The sequence below is a fragment of the Lissotriton vulgaris genome, chromosome 7 (assembly GCF_964263255.1).
Source record: "Lissotriton vulgaris chromosome 7, aLisVul1.2, whole genome shotgun sequence".
Classification (NCBI taxonomy): Eukaryota; Metazoa; Chordata; class Amphibia; order Caudata; family Salamandridae; genus Lissotriton; species Lissotriton vulgaris.
The window spans coordinates 1,165,492,549-1,165,515,815 of NC_141695.1; the positions used below are offsets into that span (position 1 = coordinate 1,165,492,549).

At 48.1% G+C, this 23,267-nt stretch overlaps 1 protein-coding gene across 1 annotated transcript in view; it reads left to right on the top strand.

The window, feature by feature from the left end:
• The window catches only part of NDFIP1 (Nedd4 family interacting protein 1), a 266,509-nt gene that overhangs the window by 174,714 nt on the left and 68,528 nt on the right, over positions 1–23,267 (top strand). Inside the window, exons 5-6 of the mRNA XM_086931641.1 lie at positions 692–816; positions 2,669–2,735. Coding sequence (XP_086787767.1) covers positions 692–816; positions 2,669–2,735 — 192 coding nt within the window. The remainder of the gene's footprint in view (positions 1–691; positions 817–2,668; positions 2,736–23,267) is intronic.

A 23,267-nucleotide genomic window follows, 5' to 3' on the forward strand; every position in this document is an offset into this window, starting at 1 on the left:
GTCATGGGTATATATTGAAGATAATACGGCTTAATGCTGATCCCTGAAATACCCCTTGTTCTGTTCTTTTGAACTCTAAGCGGAAAGGAGGGAAGAGAGTTCGCTTGGGTCTTGTCTGACCGATGGGATTTAATCAATAAAAAAAATCTATATGTGCATCTATAAAAAAACAACAACTGTGTTTGTGAAGTTACATAACCTGCAACCACACTTATTTTGTGCTTGTGTCTTTAATAGATTAACATGCCATTCACCCTTCTTCCCCGGAGCCTTGTCTGCCTATTCCTTACACACAGGTGCTTAGAAATATGGTGTACGGGGACTCTGAGGGAAATGGAATTGAACACACATTCATCTAATTAACTGAAACATGAAAATTAATTATTACGTGAATATACTGAGAAATAGACATTGTTTTTTTAAAATGAAAGCATTTTTTTGTAGCATGTGTATGACAATTACTATTCCTATGTGGGCACTGAATGTTGTTTAATACTATTTCTAATGCTGCTAGTGGCTCGAAGCCTGACCATGGGTAATGTTTCAAGCATGTAAATCTATGAAGAATACTCAAACTGTAGTTACAGGTAATTATTTTTTTTCTTTTATTTCTTTTTGCAACTGAGATAAACTCAAATTGACATATGCCAGAAAATATCCGCAGCAAATGTGTATTTTTTTTTATTCTCAGTGGCATTTCTCTTCAACTGGATTGGGTTTTTCCTCTCCTTCTGCCTCACCACCTCAGCTGCTGGACGATATGGGGCAATATCTGGATTTGGCCTCTCACTCATCAAGTGGATTCTGATTGTTAGAGTAAGTTGCTCAAATGAAGTTTTCCTATAAGGGGACATTGGCCTTGTGCTGATCAAGTATGACAAGGGACAGAAAAGGCTGTTGAAGTCCGCATTCACCCGGTAAAGGCTGATATTGGTTGTTAGAGGTATTTGCATCTATCAGAGTTGAACAAGCCTCACTCCATATTATCAGGGGCTCTACTTCCAGTCCAGAAATTCAGTCAACACAATCCAAGACTACAATACCCAGGAGGCATCAATTTGCCATTTGAAAAACCAGTGCTAGAAATAGGGCTCTAATGACATTGAGTGAGGTACCCACCTCAGCATCCATCCACTGCCTGAGTCTTTCTCGAGATTGTTAGCTACTCCTTGAGCAGTTGAGATACACACACATGCTCCATGGAAAAAATGCTCCCTTGCCAGAAACAACTCAAAGGTCATAAAACTTTTTTTAAAAAGATTACGACTGAGTTTTATTACCTCTTTTAACCGAGGTCAGATCAACTTCACATTTCAGCTCTACAGCCAGACTTGCTATGGGACATTTTCAGCCAACTACTTCTTTGTTAGTAAACAATTTGTTCTTTAAAGTCCTTATATTGATATATTTGACAAAAAAGCAAACAGACCTTTGACTACTGAAGTGATTGAAGCTCCTCCTGAATCCTGTATGGGCCTCAAAATTGTTCATGCGGAAGACCTGCTTTTGTCTGATTTCTTTAAAACGTAAAACTTTATTGTTGGTTACAAAATGATTTGCATTACTTGTGTGCAGAAATAGTTGTAGTTAAAAAGTCTGTGCCTGTAAAAAAAAAAGCTTCCTTTCACAGTTTTAGCACAATCATTCTTCACTAAAACACTGACATCTAAATAAAATGAAAGGAAAGAGAGCCACAGCAATTAACATTCAACAGATAAAGCAAGAAACAACCTAGACAAGAGTAGTCATGAAAAAAGAATTCTAGAATTGATACATTCTGCCAACCATTGCTATTGTTTCATTCTTGTTAGCTTTTCCATTCTCAGTGGAAGTCATTTCAACACTTCCCCATTAATAAACAGTTGTTGTTTTTGACTAAGATGTACAGTGCCATGAAGCTCACATCTTAAAGGGAAGTATTGACAAGCAATGTAAAGGTACAGTTGTGAAAAATATATGCAGGTCTACAATTTGATTACAGAGCAGCCTTTGAATCTACTGTTCATAAAATGGTAGCAACTCTTGTCAAATTGCACTTCAGTGCTAGATGACTTAAACCCTGATGGTTATAAAATGTTATCAGGTCAGCAAAGACAAAATAGAGGTGGTGCAGTGGTTGTAAATTTCCATCGAGCAAGTAAAGATAATGTGGTAGATTTCCATGAGGCATAAACTAAGTTTATTTGAAACTTTACGTAATCAAGTAGCTGATATTTAAGTATTAACTGACTTATTAAGAAGGCCTTAAATACGGCTAGTTTTTGCAACCTGCCTCACTTGCCCCCATACAGTATTTGGCACTCTCTAAATATTTTATCCACAGATTGATGCAGTGCTCCCGATCTTTGACCAATATCTTCTCAGATATTTCGTTTTGGAACTGACTTCTTTAATTCATGTGCATCTTTCCTCCATTATATAACACAGGTTAAACAAAAGGAGCCATGTTTGCCAGTCTTGCACATATAAACACTCCTTTGACTGATTTACACCTGGTCATTGATTTTCCTATATAGCCCGTTTAATGGAACAGTGTATTTCATTGTCTATGACCTTTCAAATAAGCTAAACTGCCCTTGAAACCTTACCATGTACAAATCCAAAATGCATATTGCTTTCACTGTTTTGGATGTTAAAATATTACAGCCTTTTCTGTCTTGCCTTTTAGTTTTCCACCTATTTCCCTGGATATTTTGATGGCCAGTACTGGCTCTGGTGGGTTTTCCTTGTGTTAGGTAAGTACTTTTAAATTAAAACAATTTATATATTTAAATGAAACTGCATAGGAACACATTTTACAATCGTGAATTGTGTTCAGGATCTGTGCTTCGCTTCCAGGCTCACAGGCTGTAAAACCGCTGTATGAGCAGAACCTTTTGCTAAAACCACCATTCGATGGGTTCAGCCATTATTAGGACTTAATTTAACCCTGTTTAGAGTTGAGGTTTCAACCTCAAAGGTAACAATCTAGGAAGAGATGGGATATTTCTTTTTTATTTATTTATTGTTTTAAGTATTTTTATTGTTCAGCTTGAAAACATACTTTGTTAAATCTCTTATATACAAAGACAACATATTCTGGCAATCCTTAAGTAATATACAGAATAAACATATTTAGACTATATACAATATGCAAAAAAGGAAAAAAAAGCAGACTCAACAAATTCATGGCTTTCAGTTATGCAACCAATGTGTAAATGGAGCCCATATTTTCAACCCCCTCTCTCGCCTCCTCTTCCCCCCTCTTTTAAACACAGCTGACTCCAAATTATGAAGAGCAAGAATCCTTGCCCTCCAATTAACAAACGTTGGGGGAATAGGGTTAATCCATTCGGAAGTTATAGTTAAACAAATTACAGACATGACAATACAAAGAAAGGCAGTTTCATGGACTGATCTGGTAAACAGACAATCATTTTCACACCCTGTTATAACTAACTCAGCTGAAATAATCACAGGAATCTTGAGGGCGCTAGTAATGAAAAATTGAACATCTTGAAAAAACAAAGCCAATTTTGGACATGTAAAAAACATATGAACATCATTAGTCGCTAATTAGCCACATCTTGGACATCCATGGCCCCTAGTACGACTCCATTTAGAGATCTTAGCCGTAGTAAAATAAAGATCGAAGAGGGCCATATAACTTTGGGAGCGTAAGCTCCCAGAAATGAATACTGAATTGGTTAACTCCAATATTGATGGGATATCAGTGCCACTCTTACCTAGCTTGATATCCAGTCTAGTATTTTGAGAAGAAAGATAGTCTGGTAAACCTGTTAATAAACTCTGATACAAAGCCCCAATACGCGCCTTTCTCAAAAGAAGTTCTGTAGTAGGGGATCTCTGTGTATAGTCATAATCTAGTGAATAGTCCCGCCCATGTGCCTGGACCCCGGAGCAATCAAAAATAATCTCTTAAGGTGTCGAAAAATGCAGCACTGCACAGACACTTGAGAGAGAATTAACGACAGATAATGCAGCCTATAAACAGGCTACACTGTCCAGTACTTCAACTAGAAATTCCACCAAAAATCCACAAACCGCAAAGTCTGTCCAGATTTCCCTTGCCTTAGCAGCAAAACCCCTCTGGAATGATAGAGAGGAAGACCTGGACAGACAAGCCCCATAGGCTGCCATTATGTGGCTCTGAACAGGATACTGTGCCTTTAAGAGAACTTTCTAGAACTTCACAGTATCCCAGAATGCACTGCAGGTCCCTTTTATTTTCAGTTCTTTTTTCCGGCTCCTGCTAACAGGACCCTGGAGCATTGAACTCTCCCTTTTTCAAGGGTTTATTGGAAATTTGTGCACATTTGGTGTTTAAAAGTGTTTCATTTTGTTTGCTTGGTGTTTTTCTTCACTTCTGTGTATTTGTTCAGGCTTTTTGGGGCTCTAAAATGCCTGCTCTCTTCGACAAGTGCCCAGAATGTGGAAGGAAGAAGTCCAAGTCGGATCCACACGACGTCTGCATCCTCTGTCTCCCTGCTGCACATGCCCCTGAAGAATGTGACATCTGCCAGACCTTTTCAGCAAGGACCCTGAGGGAAAGGCTGAAAATCAGGCTTCAAGGCCTAGAGGAGAGACGGCTGCAGGTGGGTCTGGGCAGGCTGGGAAGGCTCCCTCTGCCCCTGCTGAGGCCTCTGGGGGGCTCCCCAGAGGCAGGAAGCCCAGCAAAAGGTCTCGGTCTCAGTCGGCGTCGATTGCATCGACGACGACGTCGAGAGGGATGACGACGGTGTGTTCCCCATCTCCCCGGGGCTCCGGGTCAAGACGGCGTGAAGGATCGACGTCGAAGGGCCTGGGTAGGCCGCCGTCAAGATCACCGTCGACGGATTCTTCGTCGTCGACGTCGAAGAAAGAGCGGCAGGCGTCAGCGCTCGCCGTCGAGGCGATACCGCCGGTCGCCGTCGAGAAGACGGTCGGCGTCGAGGAGATCCTCGTCGTCGAGGACCTCGAGAAAGCGGTTGGCGTCGAAAAGGAGTCGACGCTCGTCGTCTAGGACTGAACGTTCGACGTCGCTGAGGCGGCGTTCGGCATCGAGGAAGCAACGCACGATGTCGCGGAGGCGGCGTTCGACGCCGGAGTTGCGGAGGCGACGTTCGACGCCGGAGAAACGCCGCTCGCCGTCGAGAAGAAAGAGATCAGCGTCTCGGAGACTTTCCAACTCTCCTAAGCGGCGCAGAAGGAGTTTTGGCGCCAGAAGTCACACTGGATCTGGTGAAGGACACCGGAGACGGCGATCACCGACTCGAGGGGCTGGTTCGCAGTCCCCTTCCCCGAAGTAGTCACCGGGCTCGGTGTACTCGGTGGTTTATACACCACCTCGGCCGAAGATGCCCCCACCTCTTTCACCTCTACCTAAGGAGGCTCCTCCCAGCAATCCTCCTCTTCCACCGCTTCCGCCATCACGACCACCACTATCTCCGCCTCCTCGGTGCGTCCCTCGGCCGGAGGTACCTCCTGTTGTTCCGTCGAGGTCGGTGTCGCTACCTCGCCTCCCTACACCGCCTAAGGGGACGCTTAAGCCGAACCCCCAGGATAGGCCACGGAAGACGCCTCCGCAGAGACCTGTGGAGCGTCCACGTACTGGGAGGTCGCGATCTCGTTCCAGGAGGAGGGAGCGATCAAGGAGTCACAACAGGTCATCCACGCGGTCGAGACGACGCCACAGGAGGGGTAGGTCCCGTTCGCATACGGGGTCTTCAGGGACTATTCACCGACGTTGTCTGGGTCGCCGGAGACAAGGGTGTCACCGGTTGACGATCTTGTGTCCTTCCATGATGTCCTGTTGAGGGGTGCAGCGAAGTTGGGCATCTCGTTGACTGTGCCCACGCCCAAAACATTGGTGACCTTTGAGACGCTGCACCAGAAACATCTGTCTCGGCCATTACTACCACTGGTGCCGGGCCTGGAGGATCCGGCCATGGACCTGTTTCTCAGCCCGGCGGTGACTAAGGCGGCCCCCTCGAGACTCCAGAAGAAATACCGGGCTCCCGACTCGGATCCGGCTTTTCTGCGGCTGGACCCTCCCCCAGACTCTGTGATAGTGACAGCGGCTCGGAAGAAGCATGCCGCCACTCCGTCATCCACAGTCCCACCAGATAAGGAATCTAGAAGGCTGGATTCGGCGGGGAAGGTTTGTGGGACATCGGCGCCTTCCATGAAAGCGGCGAGTGCCACAGCCTTGTTAGGGCGGTATGACTGAGCCCTCTGGGAATCCCTCCAGCAGTTTGTAAAACACCTGACAAGAGAGAAGATTTCCAAGAGGTGTTAAATGAGGGGATGTTGGTGGCGAATCAGGTCATCAGTGCTGCAGCCGATTCTTCCCTCCTGGCGGCGCATGGTTACTGCCATGGAGTTAACCAGCGAAGACACGCCTGGCTCCGCCTCACGTCGCTGAAGCCTGACGCACAACAAAGGGTTGCCAATTTACCATTCTCTGGCGAAACCCTGTTTGGAAAACATGCAGATGACGAAATGGCCCGCATGAAGGCGGAGACCGAAACGCTCACGGCTGTGGGTCTGGGAAAGCCCAAGGATACCAAGAAATCTTACCGCCTGTTCCAGAGACGGTTCGGTGGAGAGGGCAGAGGGCGTTGCCAGACTTCGGGACAGCAGCAGCAACAACAACAAGAACAACAGCAGCAGTTCCGAAGACCGTTCCAGGAGCGCCAGAAAGGCAGAGGCGGCCAACAGTCGGCAGCAGCGACTAAAGGCCCGGCCAGGTCTAGGCCCTGAGCGTTTACTTCCCCTGCATCCGTTACCCACTCCGGTGGGGAGGAAGCGTTCAACTTTTTCTGGCAGAGTGGAGAAAAATTACTCCGGACAAGTGGGTGCTGAATATTGTTTGCAATGGATACAGTCTTCGGTTCACCAGCCCGCCTCCATCAATTCCTCCAGTCAGCGCGCAGTGTCAGCTGCGCGAGCGCCAGGCGGAGGCCGATATTCTTTTAAGGAAAAGGGCGATAGAAGATGTACCTCTGTCTCAAAGAGGAAGAGGTCTGTACTCCTGGTTCTTCCTGGTTCGCAAGAAGGACAAGGACAAGGACAAGAACGAGTTCAGGCCCATTCTGGATTTGCGACAGGCAAACAAGTGGATTCGCAGAGAGAAGTTTTGCATCAGATTTATCCTCCGTTGCAACAGGGAGACTGGCTATGTGCTATAGACCTACAAGATGCGTACTTCCATGTGCCCATTGCACACAAACACAGGAAGTTCCTGCGATTCCAAGTCGGTGCCAATCATTATCAGTACACAGTACTGCCATTCGGACTGAAGTCTGCGCCAAGAACATTCTTGAAGTGCATGGCAGTGGTAGCAGCACACCTCAGGAAGAACAAGGTGTTTGTCTACCCGTACCTGGACGATTGGTTGATCAAGGCCTCCTCCTTCTCGGAAGCTCAAGCACACTTCCAGAAGAAGTGCGTTCTCTTGATCAAGCTGGGGTTGCACATCAACATGTCCAAGTCTGTCCCGACTCCGGTCCAGTGCATTCAGTACTTGGGAGCCTCCATCAATACGCTGTCAGCAAGCGTGTCTCCTTCGGAGGAACGACGATTATCACTCCTTCGGAAGGCTCAGGCTCTTCTGACCACTCCATCTACAACAGTGAGGACGGTGTCTTCTCTACTGGGATCGATGGCCTCTTGTATCTTCCTAACGCCACACGCACGACTGCACATGAGACCGTTGCAGGAGTGCTTGGAGGACCAGTGGGATCAGAGGAAAGGGTCTTGGGACGAAAAGATAAGACTGTCTCTGCATGCTCTTCAGTCTCTGAAGTGGTGGCGTTCAGCTGAGAATCTCCTCAGAGGGGTTCCCTTCCACAAGAACATTCCCACTCAAGACTATCGTGACGGATGCTTCTCTCCACGGTTGGGGGGCGCACTCCGGAGACTTACAGATTCAAGGAACGTGGTCCCCGATAGAGTCCACGTATCACATCAATTTCCTGGAACTCAGAGCTATTCACTTGGCACTGAAGGCCTTTCATCCGTCCTTCCAGACCAACTCTCTGCTTGTACAGACGGACAATACGACCACGATGTATTACCTCAACAAGCAAGGGGGCTCGAGATCACGCACCCTGTCTCAGGAGGCGCAGGCGATTTGGCACTGGCTTCTGGCCAGAGGACTGACGATAACGGCTACCCATCTGCCAGGTGTACAGAATGTTCAGGCGGACGCACTGAGCAGACTGATTCAGGAAAACCACGGATGGGTCATAAACGACAAAGTACTAGGAGAAGTCTTCGCAAGGTGGGGGACTCCAGACGTAGATCTGTTCGCCACCGTCGAAAACAGCAAATGCCGAGACTTCGCCTCCAGGTACTACCAGCAGGGGACGCTGGGGAATGCGCTATGGATCAACTGGTCGAACAGCTTTCTGTACGCTTTTCCACCCATTCCCCTGATTCCGGCGGTGCTCATCAAGCTGTCCCAGTCCAGGGCGCGGATGATCCCGATTGCCCCGGAATGGCCCAGGCAGTGGTGGTTCACGGACCTGCTTCACCGGTCTCTCCTTCCGCACATAAGGCTGCCGTGCAGGCCAGACCTTCTCACGAAGTTCGGGGGGCAGATGTTGCATCCCAACCTCTCGTCTTTGAGTTTGGCGGCATGGCTCCTGAGATAGTGCAATATGGCCATTTGAATCTACCCGAAGATTGCATTGACATACTGAAGGAGGCTAAGCGACCTTCCACTCGGACTTCCTATGCTTACAAGTGGAAGAGGTTCTGTATCTGGTGCAAGTCCAAGAACTATGACCCGACGCCGTGCAAGGAAGATGTCATCCTTCCTTACCTTCTACAATTGGCGCAGTCTGGCTTAATGTTCATTCCAATAAGGTTAATCTCGCTGCATTGACTGCCTACAGGAAATGCCCTTCACAGACTTCCTTCTTCCAGATCCCTGTGATCGAAGATTTTTTGGAAGGCTTGAAGAAAGTATTCCCTCCTGTCCGGCTTCCTTCGCCTTTATGGGAATTGAATGTGGTGCTGTCCAGATTGATGAAGGAGCCTTTTGAACCTATTCATAAGGCTTCGTTGCAGCACCTGTCCTGGAAGGCGGCGTTCCTCGTGGCCATTACATCGGCCCACAGGGTGAGTGAAATTCAGGCGTTGTGTTGCCAAGAACCTTATACTGTATTTCATGCTGCTAAGGTTGTTTTGCGTACTCACCCTAAATTTCTTCCCAAAGTTATTTCTGATTTTCCCAGCGTCAGAGATAAAAAAAAACCTGGGGGTATGGTTTGAACCTTCTTTGAGTTTCATCTGTCACACCAAGAAGGTGGCGTCTTCTTGCTATGGCATCATTAGAGGACTTCGACCCATCCTCAAATTCTTTGATGCACCCACAAGACAACTGGTGGTCCAAGCATCAGTGCTGTCCAGGCTGGACTATGCCAGCTCACGCTGGCGGGGGTTACTCAGTCAGAACTCTTGCGACTGCAGCGGGTTCAAAACGCTGCGGCCCGACTGGTGACAGGTCTGCCTAGGCGGTGCTCCGTGTCCAATACCTTGCGCTCTCTCCACTGGCTCCCTGTGCAGCAGAGGATTAGATTCAAGGTCCTTTGCCTTGCATTTAAAATCCTCAAGGGTACATCTCCACAAATCTTGGAGAGTCTGCTGAGTTTCTATGTCCCCTCCCACACTCTTAGATCGTCAGGCCAGAACTTAGCAGCGGTCCCGCGTTTTAAGTTGAGCAGAGTTGGTGGCCGCTCCTTCCGAGTCCTGGCGGCGAGCTGGTGGAATTCTCTTCCTCCGCAAATCCGGGCCATCGATGAGCTCCTTTAGTTTAGACGGGCCATTAAGACCTTTTTATTTGTTTAGCCCCTTCGAGGTGTCTCTTCTTCTTTCTGCTTGCTCTTAATGCTGTGTTGTGTTTACCTTTTCAAAGCGCCAGGACGCCCCTTTGCTGGGGCAGCTGTGCGCGATACAAATAAAAATAACATAACATAACATAACATTTTCATGTCAACCAGACCATAACTTTGCCTACGATTTTTCAGAATCCTGCATCTCCAGCGGAAAGGTCTTTACATTCCCTGGATGTTAGGAGGGTGTTGAAATTTTATCTGGATAAGACCAAAGATATTCGTAGGTCAGACCAATTGTTTATCAATTATGGATCAGTCAGGACGGGTCTTGCTACCTCTAAACAGTCCATCTCTAGGTAGATTGTGTCCTGCATACAGCTGTGTTACCAAAAAGCTAATAAGACCTTAGGGGGTAAACCTAAGGCTCATTCCACCAGGGGCAAAGCTGCCACAACTGCTTTGCTCCGTAATGTTCCAATTGCAGAAATCTGCAAGGCGGCCACTTGGAAGTCGGTCCATACCTTTGCTAAGCATTACTGCCTGGACACTGATGCCAGGGCAGACGCTCAGGTTGGGCAGGCTTCGCTGCGAAATCTGTTCGCACAATAGTGGTGTTAATTCTAGTTCTCCACCGCCGCTTTGGTGTGGGGATGGGCTTGCCATTCTATTCACTAGATTATGACTATACACAGAGTTCCCCTACTACAGAAGGAGTAGTTTCTGTCCTGTAACTCCAGTTCTGTAGTAGGGGTATCTCTGTTCTAGTCATAAGCGCCCGCCCTCCTCCCCGGTCGAGAGAGATATTCATGTAAGGAATGCTACAGGTCTGGCGTGTTACGCCTTCAAAAAGAACTGAAAGTAAAAGGGACTTGCAGTGCTTTCTGGGATACTGTGAAGTTCTGGAAAGTTCTCTTAAAGGCACAGTATCCTGTTCAGAGCCACATAATGGCAGCCTATGTGGCTTGTCTGTCCAGGTCTTCCTCTCTATCATTCCAGAGGGGTTTTGCTGCTAAGGCAAGGGAAATCTGGACAGACTTTGCTGTTTGTGGATTTTTGGTGGAATTTCTAGTTGAAGTACTGGACAGTGTAGCCTGGTTTTATAGGCTGCATTATCGGTCGTTAATTCTCTCTTAAGTGTCTGTGCAGTGCTGCATTTTTCGACACCTTAAGAGATTATTTTTGATTGCTCCGGGGTCCACGCACATGGGCGGGACTATTCACTAGATTATGACTATAACAGAGATACCCCTACTACAGAACTGGAGTTACAGGACAGAAACTACTCTTTCCAAAAGTGAGTTTATAAGACATGAAGAAGGGGTGCTTAACAAAAGTTTGTCCATATAACTATGTATCTGTAGATATTTAAAAAATTATGTACCTAAGCCAATTTTTCTTTTAATTGTGAAAAAGGAGCAATATTACCACCATGAGCTAAATCCCCCAAAATACAAATACCACGTGTTCTCCACCTAATGATGACAAAATCTTGAAAAATAGAAGGTAACAACCTAGCAGCCACCAAAAGTGTATAGAAATTATTATAATTTGGAATTGTCCATTTCCGTCGTATTTTCCTCCAAACTGAATACATTGTTTGAATCACCTTGAATTTGTTTTTTTTTATAGTAGCTGGGTTCCAGCACCAAGAGAAGGACCCTTTTAGCGTCCTCGCCCAGCCCTATCTCAAAAATAGATGGGGAGCAAGCTGGTAAAGTTGGAGCTCTTGACCCAAAAAGAGGTACAGCTAGATGTTCCAGCAAGGCTGACCAATTATACAGCAACAGATCTGGGACTGACCCCCCCCCCCCCCCCCCCCCCCCCTATTCAAGGGCAAATGCATCCACTTGGCCACCCTCCGAGGGCAATGATAACCCCACAGAAACCTATTACAACAGCTTTCTGCTCGAGTTAGGCTAGTCTGAGCAAATTCCAACGGAATTGTCCTAAACATATACAAAAACGTAGGTAAAACAAGCATTTTCAAAACATTCCTCCTGCCAAATAAAGAAAGATGCAACTTATCTAATCTACACAAAGTAGCATTGACTGTTTCAATTATTGGCAAAATATTTATTTCCGGTAATAATTCTACTGTTGCTATGATTTCAACCCCCAAATATTTGGCACTTCGTACCACTGGTGCGTCGGATGGACCCATATTAATAGTTTGTATAACCTGGGTTTTCTGTATATTTAGCTTATACCCTGACAGTTGACCGTAAGAATCTGCCAACCCCTGTAAGGCTGTAAATAAAGATGACACATTGGAAGTTAAAACAGCAATGTCATCGGAATAAGCCAATACTTTAAATTTGTGCGAATTAACCTTGACGGGAACTATATTTAGAGAAGACTCTATTTTATTAATAAACTGATCAATGTATAAGGCAAATAACAGGGGTGAACAGGGGCACCCCTGTCTTGTGCCCCTGCCAATTACAAACGAACTTGAAAGGACACCTGATATAGATAACATTGCACGGGGAGTGATGTACAGTGATTGTATAGCATGTATAAAACTTGGACAGAAGCCCTTCCATTGAAGAACCCTCCACAGAAACCCCCAGGCAACCCTATTGAATGCCTTTTCAGCGTCCAATAGGATTAGCCCTAGAGGGGCATCTGTGACTTGGGCCCAGTCCAGCAAAGCTATAGCTCGACGTACGTGATCCGCCGTATCCCTTCCCGGGATGGATCCGTATGACGGATTGAAACCAGGGGAGATATGACTGATGCAAGTCTAGCAGCAAGCATTTTTGAGAATAGTTTACTAGCCGTATTAATGAGCGAAATCAGACGAAATGAAGCTGGGTCCAAAGCTGGCTTGTCTTTCTTTTTAATCAAAATGAAAGTTGTCAAATGCCAAGAATCCGGAGTAATCCCAAGCTAAGCTTTCCTAAATGTTGTCAGGAGATCTTCGCGAATCTCTGCCCGAAATGTGGAATGGAATTCTAGCGGAATAAAATCAGGCCCAGTTGCTTTGCCTTTAGCCAGGGAGTTTAGCGCTGTTTCCACCTCATCCCACCCTATGGGAGCAGCCAGGAAGGAGTTCTGAGACTCAGAGATTTTACACGCATTGAGATCGGCCACATAGGTATCAACTTCCTGATCTATGATATGGTCTCTGATTTCCTTAGTGTACAAGGACTGATAGAATTCCGAAACGACAGTTAGTACCCCTTCAGGAGTATCATGGACCTGCCCCGAGTATCTTGAATCCGAACAATACGGTTAGCCAAACACCGCTGCTGAAGTCGCTTGGCAAGGACCCTGCCTGACCTTTCACCAAACTCAAACATTGTCGACCGATACTGTAAATATTTGGCAGCAAGGTCCTGGCCAAGGAACTCCAGGAGAGATGACTTAATGCGAGCAACGCACAATTGAATGGGATCTATGTTATCACCATCCCTGATCGCACTAGTGAGCTGCATCTCTGCACGGCGTAATTCGTCAATGCGCTCATTAGTCTGTATTCGGACTAACTTCTGACGGTGAAATGAAACACTTTTGGTCTCGCCGCAAATTGCGGCCATAAATGAATCTCACAGAACGTCACTAGAAACTGAACCTCTATTAATGTCCAAAAATTCTGTTATCCAAGACCTCATATGATCTATATACATTCCATCCAATAATAATTTTTGCTCAAACGTCCATGATCTTGGTATTCTTGCTACCCCTTTTAAAGTACAACTGATAGTTAACAGATTATGATCTGAAATGATTCTGGGCATAATCGAGATTGAAGTGGTATCTGCAATTTGATCTGACAAAAAAAATAATCTAAACAAACCATTTTTCTATGAGGGGCTGAAAAATAAGTTGAACCATCTACATTTTTCCAGTGATGAAACCAAAGGTCTACCATTGAATGTTCCTGTACCAAAGCTTGCAAGGCTCTAAAAACCTTGGGTTTTAGACCCACATATTTCTGGCCTTCAACCAAATTAAAGCTAGCAGATAAATTAATATTAAAATCCCCGCAAAAGCACACCGGGTATGGCCATAGGGCCAACTCTACATTTAAGAAATCCACGACTGAGGGGTCATCAGAGTTTGAGCTATAAACAGTCCATGCCGTGAAGGATCTGCCATTAATCGAAAGCTCTGCGAGTGCCCATCTCCCCGCAGTATCCTATTTAGATCTTAAACATGTGCCCACTCCACGTTTTAACAAAATGGCTACCTCTCTTATCATGGATGTCTGTTGAGAACATATGACTAAATCAAAACCAGGGTTATTTAAACAACTTCGATTGTTCCAGGGTACATGCGTCTCTTGCAAACACACCACCTCCAGCTGAAGACTCTGAATGATTCGAGAAAGCAAAGCCCGTTTCTTGACATTATTCAAACCGCAGACATTCCATGAGGCTATATGCAATTTAACTGACGCCATTAAAGTGAATATACTTTAACATCACAAATGAAGTAAACAGCTGTTTTAATACATGATTATCATAACAAAAAAATAATTTTTCAAGCTGATTTTTTTGAATGCGCCCCCACTCCTCCCCCCAGCAACCTCCCCCACCCCCCAAACTAGGCAACAGGACCGAAGTCCGAGTGATGGAGAAGCTGTTATGAGCAAGAACCCTCCTCAGAGTCACCGCCAAAAAAAAGAAAAAACCCTTTTGTTTTCAACAACTGTAGGGTATGTCCCATAGAGGTATGAGAATAAAAAGAATAACTATGCCGTTAAGCAATTACAACGCCTTCCCCTACAGAAACACTACCCCTCAAAGAGAAAGAGAAAAAAAGGATTATATTATACACACGTGCTCCTACTTCTACAATATTTCATCAATTCAAATTGAGTCCAGGAAAAGTTTCGCCTGAATTTCGGACTCAAAGAATCTGGTCTGGCCTTGATGAATGATCTTGAGTTTGGAGGGGAAGAGCAAAAAACCTGCGGCCCCTTTGACTGAAAAGGGGCAATAAGCTGACGGAGCTGCCACCTCCGTTCAACCGTAGCCGGACAAAAGTCTGGCCTGACAAAAAATTGGCAGCCCTTCCCTGATCTTTGTTTATCTGGCCTGGCCAGATCGTAAACTCTTTCTCTGGCTAGAAAATTTTGAAAACAAATTAAAACAGCGCGGGGTCTGTTAAGGCTTTGGCCTGATCGTGGTTTAAGTTTAAAAGGAAAACGATGGGCACGTTGGATCTCTAACTGCCAATCCCAAACCTTAACTTCCGGGAATGCCTCTGAAAATAGACTCACTACAAATTGGCGGGTGTCCGACCCCTCTGTGCCCTCGGGCACCCCCAAAATCCTTAAATTGCTACGTCGTGCCCAGTTTTCCATATCCACAAGTTTCATTTGGATGTCAAGCCTCTGGGACTGAATTGAGTCAATTGTTGATTTTTGGGCAACTACATAGTCTTCAAGGGTAGAAATCCGGGATTCCGCCTTTGTGATCCTAGTTGCAATGTCCGCACACGTCTTTATCACTCTGTGCAGAGAATTTTGTATTCTGCGACATGACTCCTGTGCACGGGCGCTCTCCTGCCGTACCTCCTCCCGATGGGCCATTATTGCTTGATATAGGATACCCAATGTCATCTCACCTGGAGGGAGATTAGAGTTAGGATCCTGAACATTTGAGACTGGGAAAGGAGTTATCTTGTAAGCCAGGATAAGCAGAGGATGAATAGTCCCAGGCAAGGGGGTCCAGAGTTTAAACAAATACCAGCATCTTAGGGTACCTTACGAACTGTGGAGAGCCCCATGCTGTTCAAAACATCATTTGTACGCCAGTCGCCCAACTCACTGCCCTCCTCATCCGACCATTCTTTATCCAGTCCATTTTCGTCGGCAGAGGACCCGGTATGCTCAGAGAGAGAGAAGAAATGATCTGTCTCTCCGCCAGGAACATTATTTGGAACAGCCGGGACTAGCCATCTCCCACAATCCCGCAGGGCTGTAAGCTAGGAACCAAAATAGTCAGAGTGCCACCTGTCCCCCGCAGCTTACAGGCACCCCCTCTTCTGCCTGTACCAAAACGCCTGTAGGCCCCACCCCCTCCCTCCCCCCCCCCCCCCCCCCCCCAGCGATGTTCTTGGGGGTGATAGCGAAAGAAGATAGAATTGGAGTAGAATTTGTCTTACCGGTAGCGAGATCTATAGTGTCCAACAGCGGAGCGATGGGGGCGCCTGCAGAGTTGAACGGAGCAGGAGTCTGTTGGTCTTTAGTTGCAGAGCCTCCGCGAGTTTTAAACATTGCTGGCTGCAAGGGAGGGAGAGCCTTCGCATTCTTCAGTCCCTGCTAATGAAAGCAACATTTCAGGCCAATGGCACTGGTTGCAGTAAGTAAGAAAGGACACACTCAACTTCACAGTAGCACTCTCCACCTCTCCCAAACTACACCAATGCCCATCCTCACATGTTGCCCTTGGGAAAACCTATTCTTTTTTTAAATCGCCTCTTGATATGTCATAGGCCAAGATAAGATGTGCAGCTGGGTATCTCGGGTCTCGTAAATCCGTATTGATTTGAAATTGTTGAAACGTTTATCTCGATCCTCTGCCGTTAGCATGTTTCTTAATACTGAACTTTCGTTTTTGAAAATGCTGTCGACTGGTACAGTTGAGAGGCAAACGTAGAAGCATTAAGGCTTCTGTATTTAACAGAACAAATAATGCTATTTACAGTGTCTGCATGTTTGTTCCAGACCTTTTGAATAGAAAAGAATTGTCGTCAACTTTCTCATAAAACCTACATTTCTCATGAAGGTAGCTACAAAATGTCACATCGAAGACAGGTGACATAATACATCTGTTTTTGTAATCTGTTATTTTATTAGTGTCTGCTGGATTGTTTTAGCTAAAGTACATAACGTTGTTTATTGGCCTTGCATTGTTAAAATAGTAGCATTAAGTTCTCTTCCAGGGGATCCTCATCAATAGTCATAAGCATTAGAATATTCCCGCCTACGTGCGGGACCCCGGAAACACTATATTATATGTGCCCCACATATAAATACACATATATATATAAACCATATATATATAAAAAACAAGCAATAGCAGCCAGATCACATTAGAGCTGAAATATGCTGTGAAGAATTTCCACCATACATGAATAATAAGCATTAGAAACAGGAGAAAACAACACCAAAGTTTGTTTAGGAATTGTTTTAATGCTCAAAAAGCAGTAGAAATTCGCAGAACTCACTGGAAGCATAGGAAGCTCCCAGGCTGCATTGCAAACACACAGTCTAACCAGACTGAAAAGCTAACCTGTAGCTAAATAACAAAAAACTGACACTGTGCCTTTAAGGCACTCATGACCCCCTGAATCCCATCATGCCTCAGGAGTGGCAGTTAGGCAGTTGTTCTTTCCGGCTCCTTCAGTGAAGGACCCTGGTTTACACAGCTCCACTAATGTTCTGGATTTTCTGCAGAAAATTGCTTCTTTTTCAAGCTTTCTGCTCTTACTTCGACGTCTACCACCTTGTCAAGTAAGATACTGCCTTTTTTGAGCAGTTTGGAGGGCATTTTACTTCGAAAATGCCATCTCTTTTTGATAAATGCCCCTCTTGCAACAGCAAGAAGGCCAAGACAGACAGCCACGAGGTCTGTATTGTTTGCCTGCCTGATGACCATGATCCTGAAACCTGTCCACACTGTGAGAACCTATCAGGCAGGACTCTCAAGGACAGGGAGAGAATTCGGATTTATGGCCTGGCCCACAGAGCTTCGAGAGGGAGGTCTCCAGTGAAGAAGGGCTCCAAGAAGGCCCATTCGTCTTCAAAAAAGAAGTCTTCACGTCCTTCTAACTCAGCGTCGGGCTCGGCGCTGAGAACAGATCCACAGGAAGGATTTTCCTCTGGGAAGCTGCCGTCGACGGCGGGCTCGCCATTGAGAGGAAGGCCATGTGCGTCATCGAAGGCGGCGTCTTCGAAATCGCCTCCGCCGTCGTCAACCGGGCGGCGTCGAGGAAGGCTACTCTGCCGCCGTCAACCGGGCGACGGTCGGCGTCGAGATCCATTACCCCTCCGCCGTCGTCAACCAGGCGACGATCGGCGTCGAGGGACGTCACCTCGCCGTCGTCAACCAGGCGACGATCGGCGTCGAGGAAGGTGACTCCTCCGCCGTCGACGGGTGCTCGTCGATCGGCGTCGAGGACGCGGTCCCCGTCGGTGCAGCAGCAGCGGCGTTCGGCGTCGAGGGTGCCCAATACCCCTCCGCCGTCGTCGCACAGGCATCCGACGTCGAGGCATGGCTCTACGTCGGCGACTGACCATCGCCGTTCGGCGTCGAGGCAGAGAGCTCCGTCGACGACAGGCCATTCAGCGTCAAGAGAGAAGCCTCCGTCGGCGACAGGTCATCGACGTTCGACGTCAAGGCTGAGGTCCCCGTCGTCGACCAGACACCATCGCTCGACGTCAAGGCAGAAGGCTCCGTCGGCGGTTGCTCATCGCCGCTCGACGTCGAGAGACTATGAACGTTCGCATGGCCGCTCAGGATCGAGGTTGTTTGATCCCCCGACCCCTCGGAAGCGGTCGGCTGCGAGGAGGGAGCGCTCGACGTCGAGGCGCTCGGACACGATCATGGTGACAGAATCTGCTTCTCACCATTCTTCTCATCGGTCCTCGGGCTCCTCTACTGCACACTCCAGATCTAGAAGCCCGGTGCACAGGACCCCTGAACGTCGGCCAGACCCTTCTGCGGGACGCATCCGGCTGTCGCCAAGATGGTACCGGTCCCTGGACCATTGGAGAGACGATGGGGCTACCAGGCGTATGCAGGAATATGCCAGCCCGCGCCACAGGTCAGCTCTCCAGGACATGGTGGAGGAGATGGACAAACATAGCCCACCCAGGCGCTCAACGCCTGTGGATCTACCCACCAGGGCGCCAAGGGGGTCCCGCTCGCCCACAAGGGAAGCCAGGCGGGACGGTCGGGGAAGATCTAGATCGCCTGCAAAAGACCCTAGACTGGATGGCCGAAAGGCTTATGTCCCTCGGGGCAGATCTCCTGAGCGGTCTCCAGCCGGATCGCCCAGGGCGTCCCGATCTCCTAGAAGAGACCATCGTCCAAGGGATCGGGTCAGGTCGCGCTCTCCTAGACGGGAGGAGCGTCCCAGGAAGTCGAGGGAGCGGGGACGCAGTTCTCACCATCGGCATAGACGTACCCCGTCTACCTCTTCCACTTCATCTACCAGGTCGTCGAAGAGGGACTACTCTCCGACTTTGACAGACAGTCCAACGTCCAGGTCCTCCCCTGTGGATGATATTGGCACATACCTGGACGTTCTGCAGAGAGGTGCACTTAAACTAAACATTGAAATGTCTGTTCCTCAAGTCACGACGACGGTCATTTTCGAAACCTTGCACAAAAAGGCCATCTCCAGACCTCTGCTGCTGTTGGTCCCAGGGATTTTGGATCCGGTCAAGGACGTTTTCCTGACCCCGGCTTCAATCAGAGCAGTGCCAGCACGCATTACGAAGCAGTACAAACCTGCGGCTTCTGACCCGGTGTTTGTGAGGTCTGACCCTCCGGCGGACTCGGTCATCGTGGCAGCGGCAAGAAAGACACATGCGGTTGCTGGTTCGTCTTCAGTTCCGCCAGATAAGGACAGCAAGACCCAAGACTCCTGGGGTAGGAAGGTCTGCAACTCTGCGGCTTCCACTCTTAAGGTCTCCAGTGCAGCTGCGCTCCTGGGTCGGTATGACAGGGCCTTATGGGACTCGATGGAGAGATTCAAAGCGAAGCTGCCGAAAGAGGATCAGCAGGACTTTGAGGAAACTATTACGGAGGGGTGTCTGGTGGCTAACCAGATGATCAGCACGGCCGCGGATGGGGCGGTGCTGTCGGCTCATTCCTATGCCCATGGAGTTTGCGCCAGAAGGTCGGCCTGGTTGCGCCTTACAGGGCTGAAGCCGGATGCCCAACATCGGATTCTGAATCTCCCTTTCTCGGGTTCTGCCCTCTTCGGGGAACACGCAGACGAGGAAATGACCCGAATGAAGACTGAACTGGACACGGTGAAGGCGGTGGGCTTGGAGAAGAAGAAGGAGTTCAAGCGCCGCTTCAAGTCCAACCGGGGGAGAGGGGCCCAGCAGAGGGTTCAAACCCCTCAGTGGTCGCAGAACAAAGCTCAGGGTAAACCCCAGTTTCACGGTAAACCCAGCAGGGGCAGGGGGGGCCGCCAGCAGTCATCCAACGCCCCGAGAGGAGGAAAGGCCTGAACAGTGGCTTCCTCTGACACCGTTGCCCACTCCGGTGGGAGGAAGTGCATCTCAACACCTGGAGGAGTGGGTCAGCATCACAAGAGATCAGTGGGTGCTGAATATACTGCGAAATGGTTACAGGATACGTTTCCGTGCTCTTCCAAAGAGCATTCCTCCCAAGAGCTCCTGCCCTCACCAACTGAGCTTGCTCCGTCGAGAGGTGGCGATCCTGCTGCAAAAAAGAGCGATAGAAGAAGTTCCTCGCGCTCTAAGAGGCAAAGGGGTTTACTCCAGATATTTCCTTGTCCCCAAAAAAGATCAGGAGGACAAGTTCAGACCCATACTCGACCTGCGACTCCTAAACAAGGTCATCGTCAAGGAAAAGTTCCGCATGTTGGCGCTTCACCAAATATGTCCTCATCTACAAGCCGGAGATTGGATGTGTTCGGTGGATCTTCAAGATGCGTACTTTCACATCCCGATTGCGCAGCAACATCGAAAGTACCTGAGGTTTGTCGTGGGGCACAAACACTACCAGTACAAGGTGTTACCCTTCGGTCTCAAGTCCGCACCACGAGTCTTCACCAAATGCATGGCGGTGGTGGCGGCTTTTCTTCACAAGAAGGGTCTCTTCGTTTACCCATATCTGGACGACTGGCTCCTGAAGGGTCCATCCCCGGTGCGGGTAACACAAGATCTGCATCTGTGCCTGCTACAGCTTCACAGGCTCGGCCTCCATGTGAACCTGGAGAAGTCAGTCCTGCGGCCTACGCAATCCATCCACTACCTAGGCTCCGTTCTGGACACAAGCGTGGGAAGAGCGTTTCCTTCGGAGGAGAGACTTTCTTCCATGACCCTGAAGTGCGGGATTCTGCTGGAGTCTCGTCCCCCAACAGCACGACAGGTGGCGTCTCTGCTGGGTTCCATGGCGTCCTGCATTTTTCTCATCCCACACGCCAGGCTGAGAATGCGTCCTCTGCAACAGGCCCTGGAGGATCAGTGGGACCAGGCAACAGGTCGCTGGGAGGACCATATCCATCTTTCCCAAGCGACAAAAGAGTCCGTCAGATGGTGGACTCGGAGACACAATGTGATGGTGGGAGTGCCGTTTCATCAACCCATCCCATCCCTATCTATCGTGACAGATGCCTCCCTGCACGGCTGGGGAGCACACATGGGTCCGCTTCAGATTCAAGGCCGGTGGTCTGCGCAGGAGCAGACATACCACATCAACATGCTGGAACTCAGAGCGGTATTCCTGGCTCTCAAAGCTTTCCTGCCAGCGATCACAGCCAACTCAGTCCTGGTTCAGACGGACAATACGACAACCATGTTCTATCTGAACAAGCAAGGAGGCACAAGATCTCGCCCACTGTCTCGAGAGGCTCAAACAATATGGCATTGGCTCCTCGCTCGAGGTCTCACAGTGGTGACGGTGCATCTTCCGGGCGAGTTGAACGTCAAAGCAGACGCACTCAGCAGGCACTTCGAAGATCAGCCAGACTGGGTGCTACACGACGAAATAGTAGAAGAACTTTTTCGTTGCTGGGGGCGTCCGTCCATAGACTTGTTCGCAGACGACGAAAACTCCAAGTGCCACGCCTTCGCGTCCAGGTTCCACAGACCAGGGACGCTGGGGAACGCTCTCCTGTTGGATTGGGCAGGGATGTTCGCGTACGCGTTTCCTCCCCTGGCTCTGATCCCGAGGGTGGTGTCCAAGCTCCTCAGGACGAACATGGAGATGATCCTAATTGCTCCAGACTGGCCTCGGCAGTGGTGGTATCCGGACCTTCTACATCTGTCTGTGTGTCCACACAAACGACTCCCTTGCAGACCGGACCCGTTGAGCAAAATGAACGGGAGGATAATGCATCCCAACCTCCCATCATTGAACCTAACAGCATGGCTCCTGAGGTCCTGCAATACGGACATTTGAACCTACCTCCTGACTGTATGAGCATTTTAAAGGAGGCTAAGAGACCTTCCACGAGAGCATCCTATGCCTTCAAGTGGAAACAGTTTTACTTGTGGTGTAGGGATCAGCATTTGGATCCGATTAAGGGGCAGGAGGACGTCATATTACCATACCTCCTTTCGCTCGCAACAGCTGGTTTAAAGTACGCTTCCATTAGAGTGCATTTGTCAGCTATTGTGGCTTACAGGAAGTCGCCTGACCAGGTGTCTTTCTTTCAGGTTCCAGTGGTCAAGGATTTCCTCCAGGGATTGAAGAAGGTGTATCCCCCTGTGCGAAATCCTTCTCCTCCGTGGGAATTAAACCTAGTTCTATCAAGGTTGATGTCTCCACCTTTCGAGCCAATCCACAAAGCTTCCTTACAACATCTCTCTTGGAAGGCAGCTTTTTTGGTGGCTATTACCTCTGCACGCAGAGTCAGTGAGATACAGGCGCTCTGTGCAAAGGAACCTTATACGGTATTCCACCATAACAGAGTGGTTCTGAGGGCTCACCCTTCCTTCTTGCCTAAAGTCATATCTGATTTTCATATTAATCAGTCTATCTCTCTCCCTTCTTTTTTTCCAAATCCGGCGACCCCGGCTGAGCGGTCACTTCACTCATTAGATCTTAAAAGAGTGCTGAAGTTTTATTTGGAAATGACTAAAGGGATTCGGAAAACAGACCAACTGTTTGTAAACTATGGTGCTATGAGAACTGGTTTTCCAGCGGCAAAGAGGTCCATTTCTAGGTGGATTGTTTCTTGCATTAAGCTGGCCTATCAACTGGCAGGAAAACCTTTGTTGATGTCTCCAAAAGCGCATTCCACTAGAGGGAAGGCGGCTACAGTGGCTTTCTTGCATGACGTTCCCATGTCAGAAATATGCAAGGCCGCGACCTGGAAATCAGTGCATACCTTTACGAGGCATTACTGCCTCGACTCTGATTCCAGGACTGACACTCAAGTAGGGCAAGCCTCCTTGAGGAATCTGTTTGGGTAGTCGGTTCTGTCTACTCAAGCTTGTTGATGAGATTTCTGTCTTATCTTTCCTTTGCCCGCAGAGATGAGGAGAGGCTCGCTATTCTATTCTAATGCTTATGACTATTGATGAGGATCCCCTGGAAGAGAAGGATTAGTTACTTACCTGTAATCCTAGTTCTCTTCCAGGGGTATCTTCATCAAAGTCATAAGCAACCCTCCCGCCTCCCCGGGCAAGGAATAACTGTTCATAAGGAGATATTGTTGACCTAAGTGTTATTGGGTTTGGTTTTCAGTCTCCGAAAAGAACAACTGCCTACCTGCCACTCCTGAGGC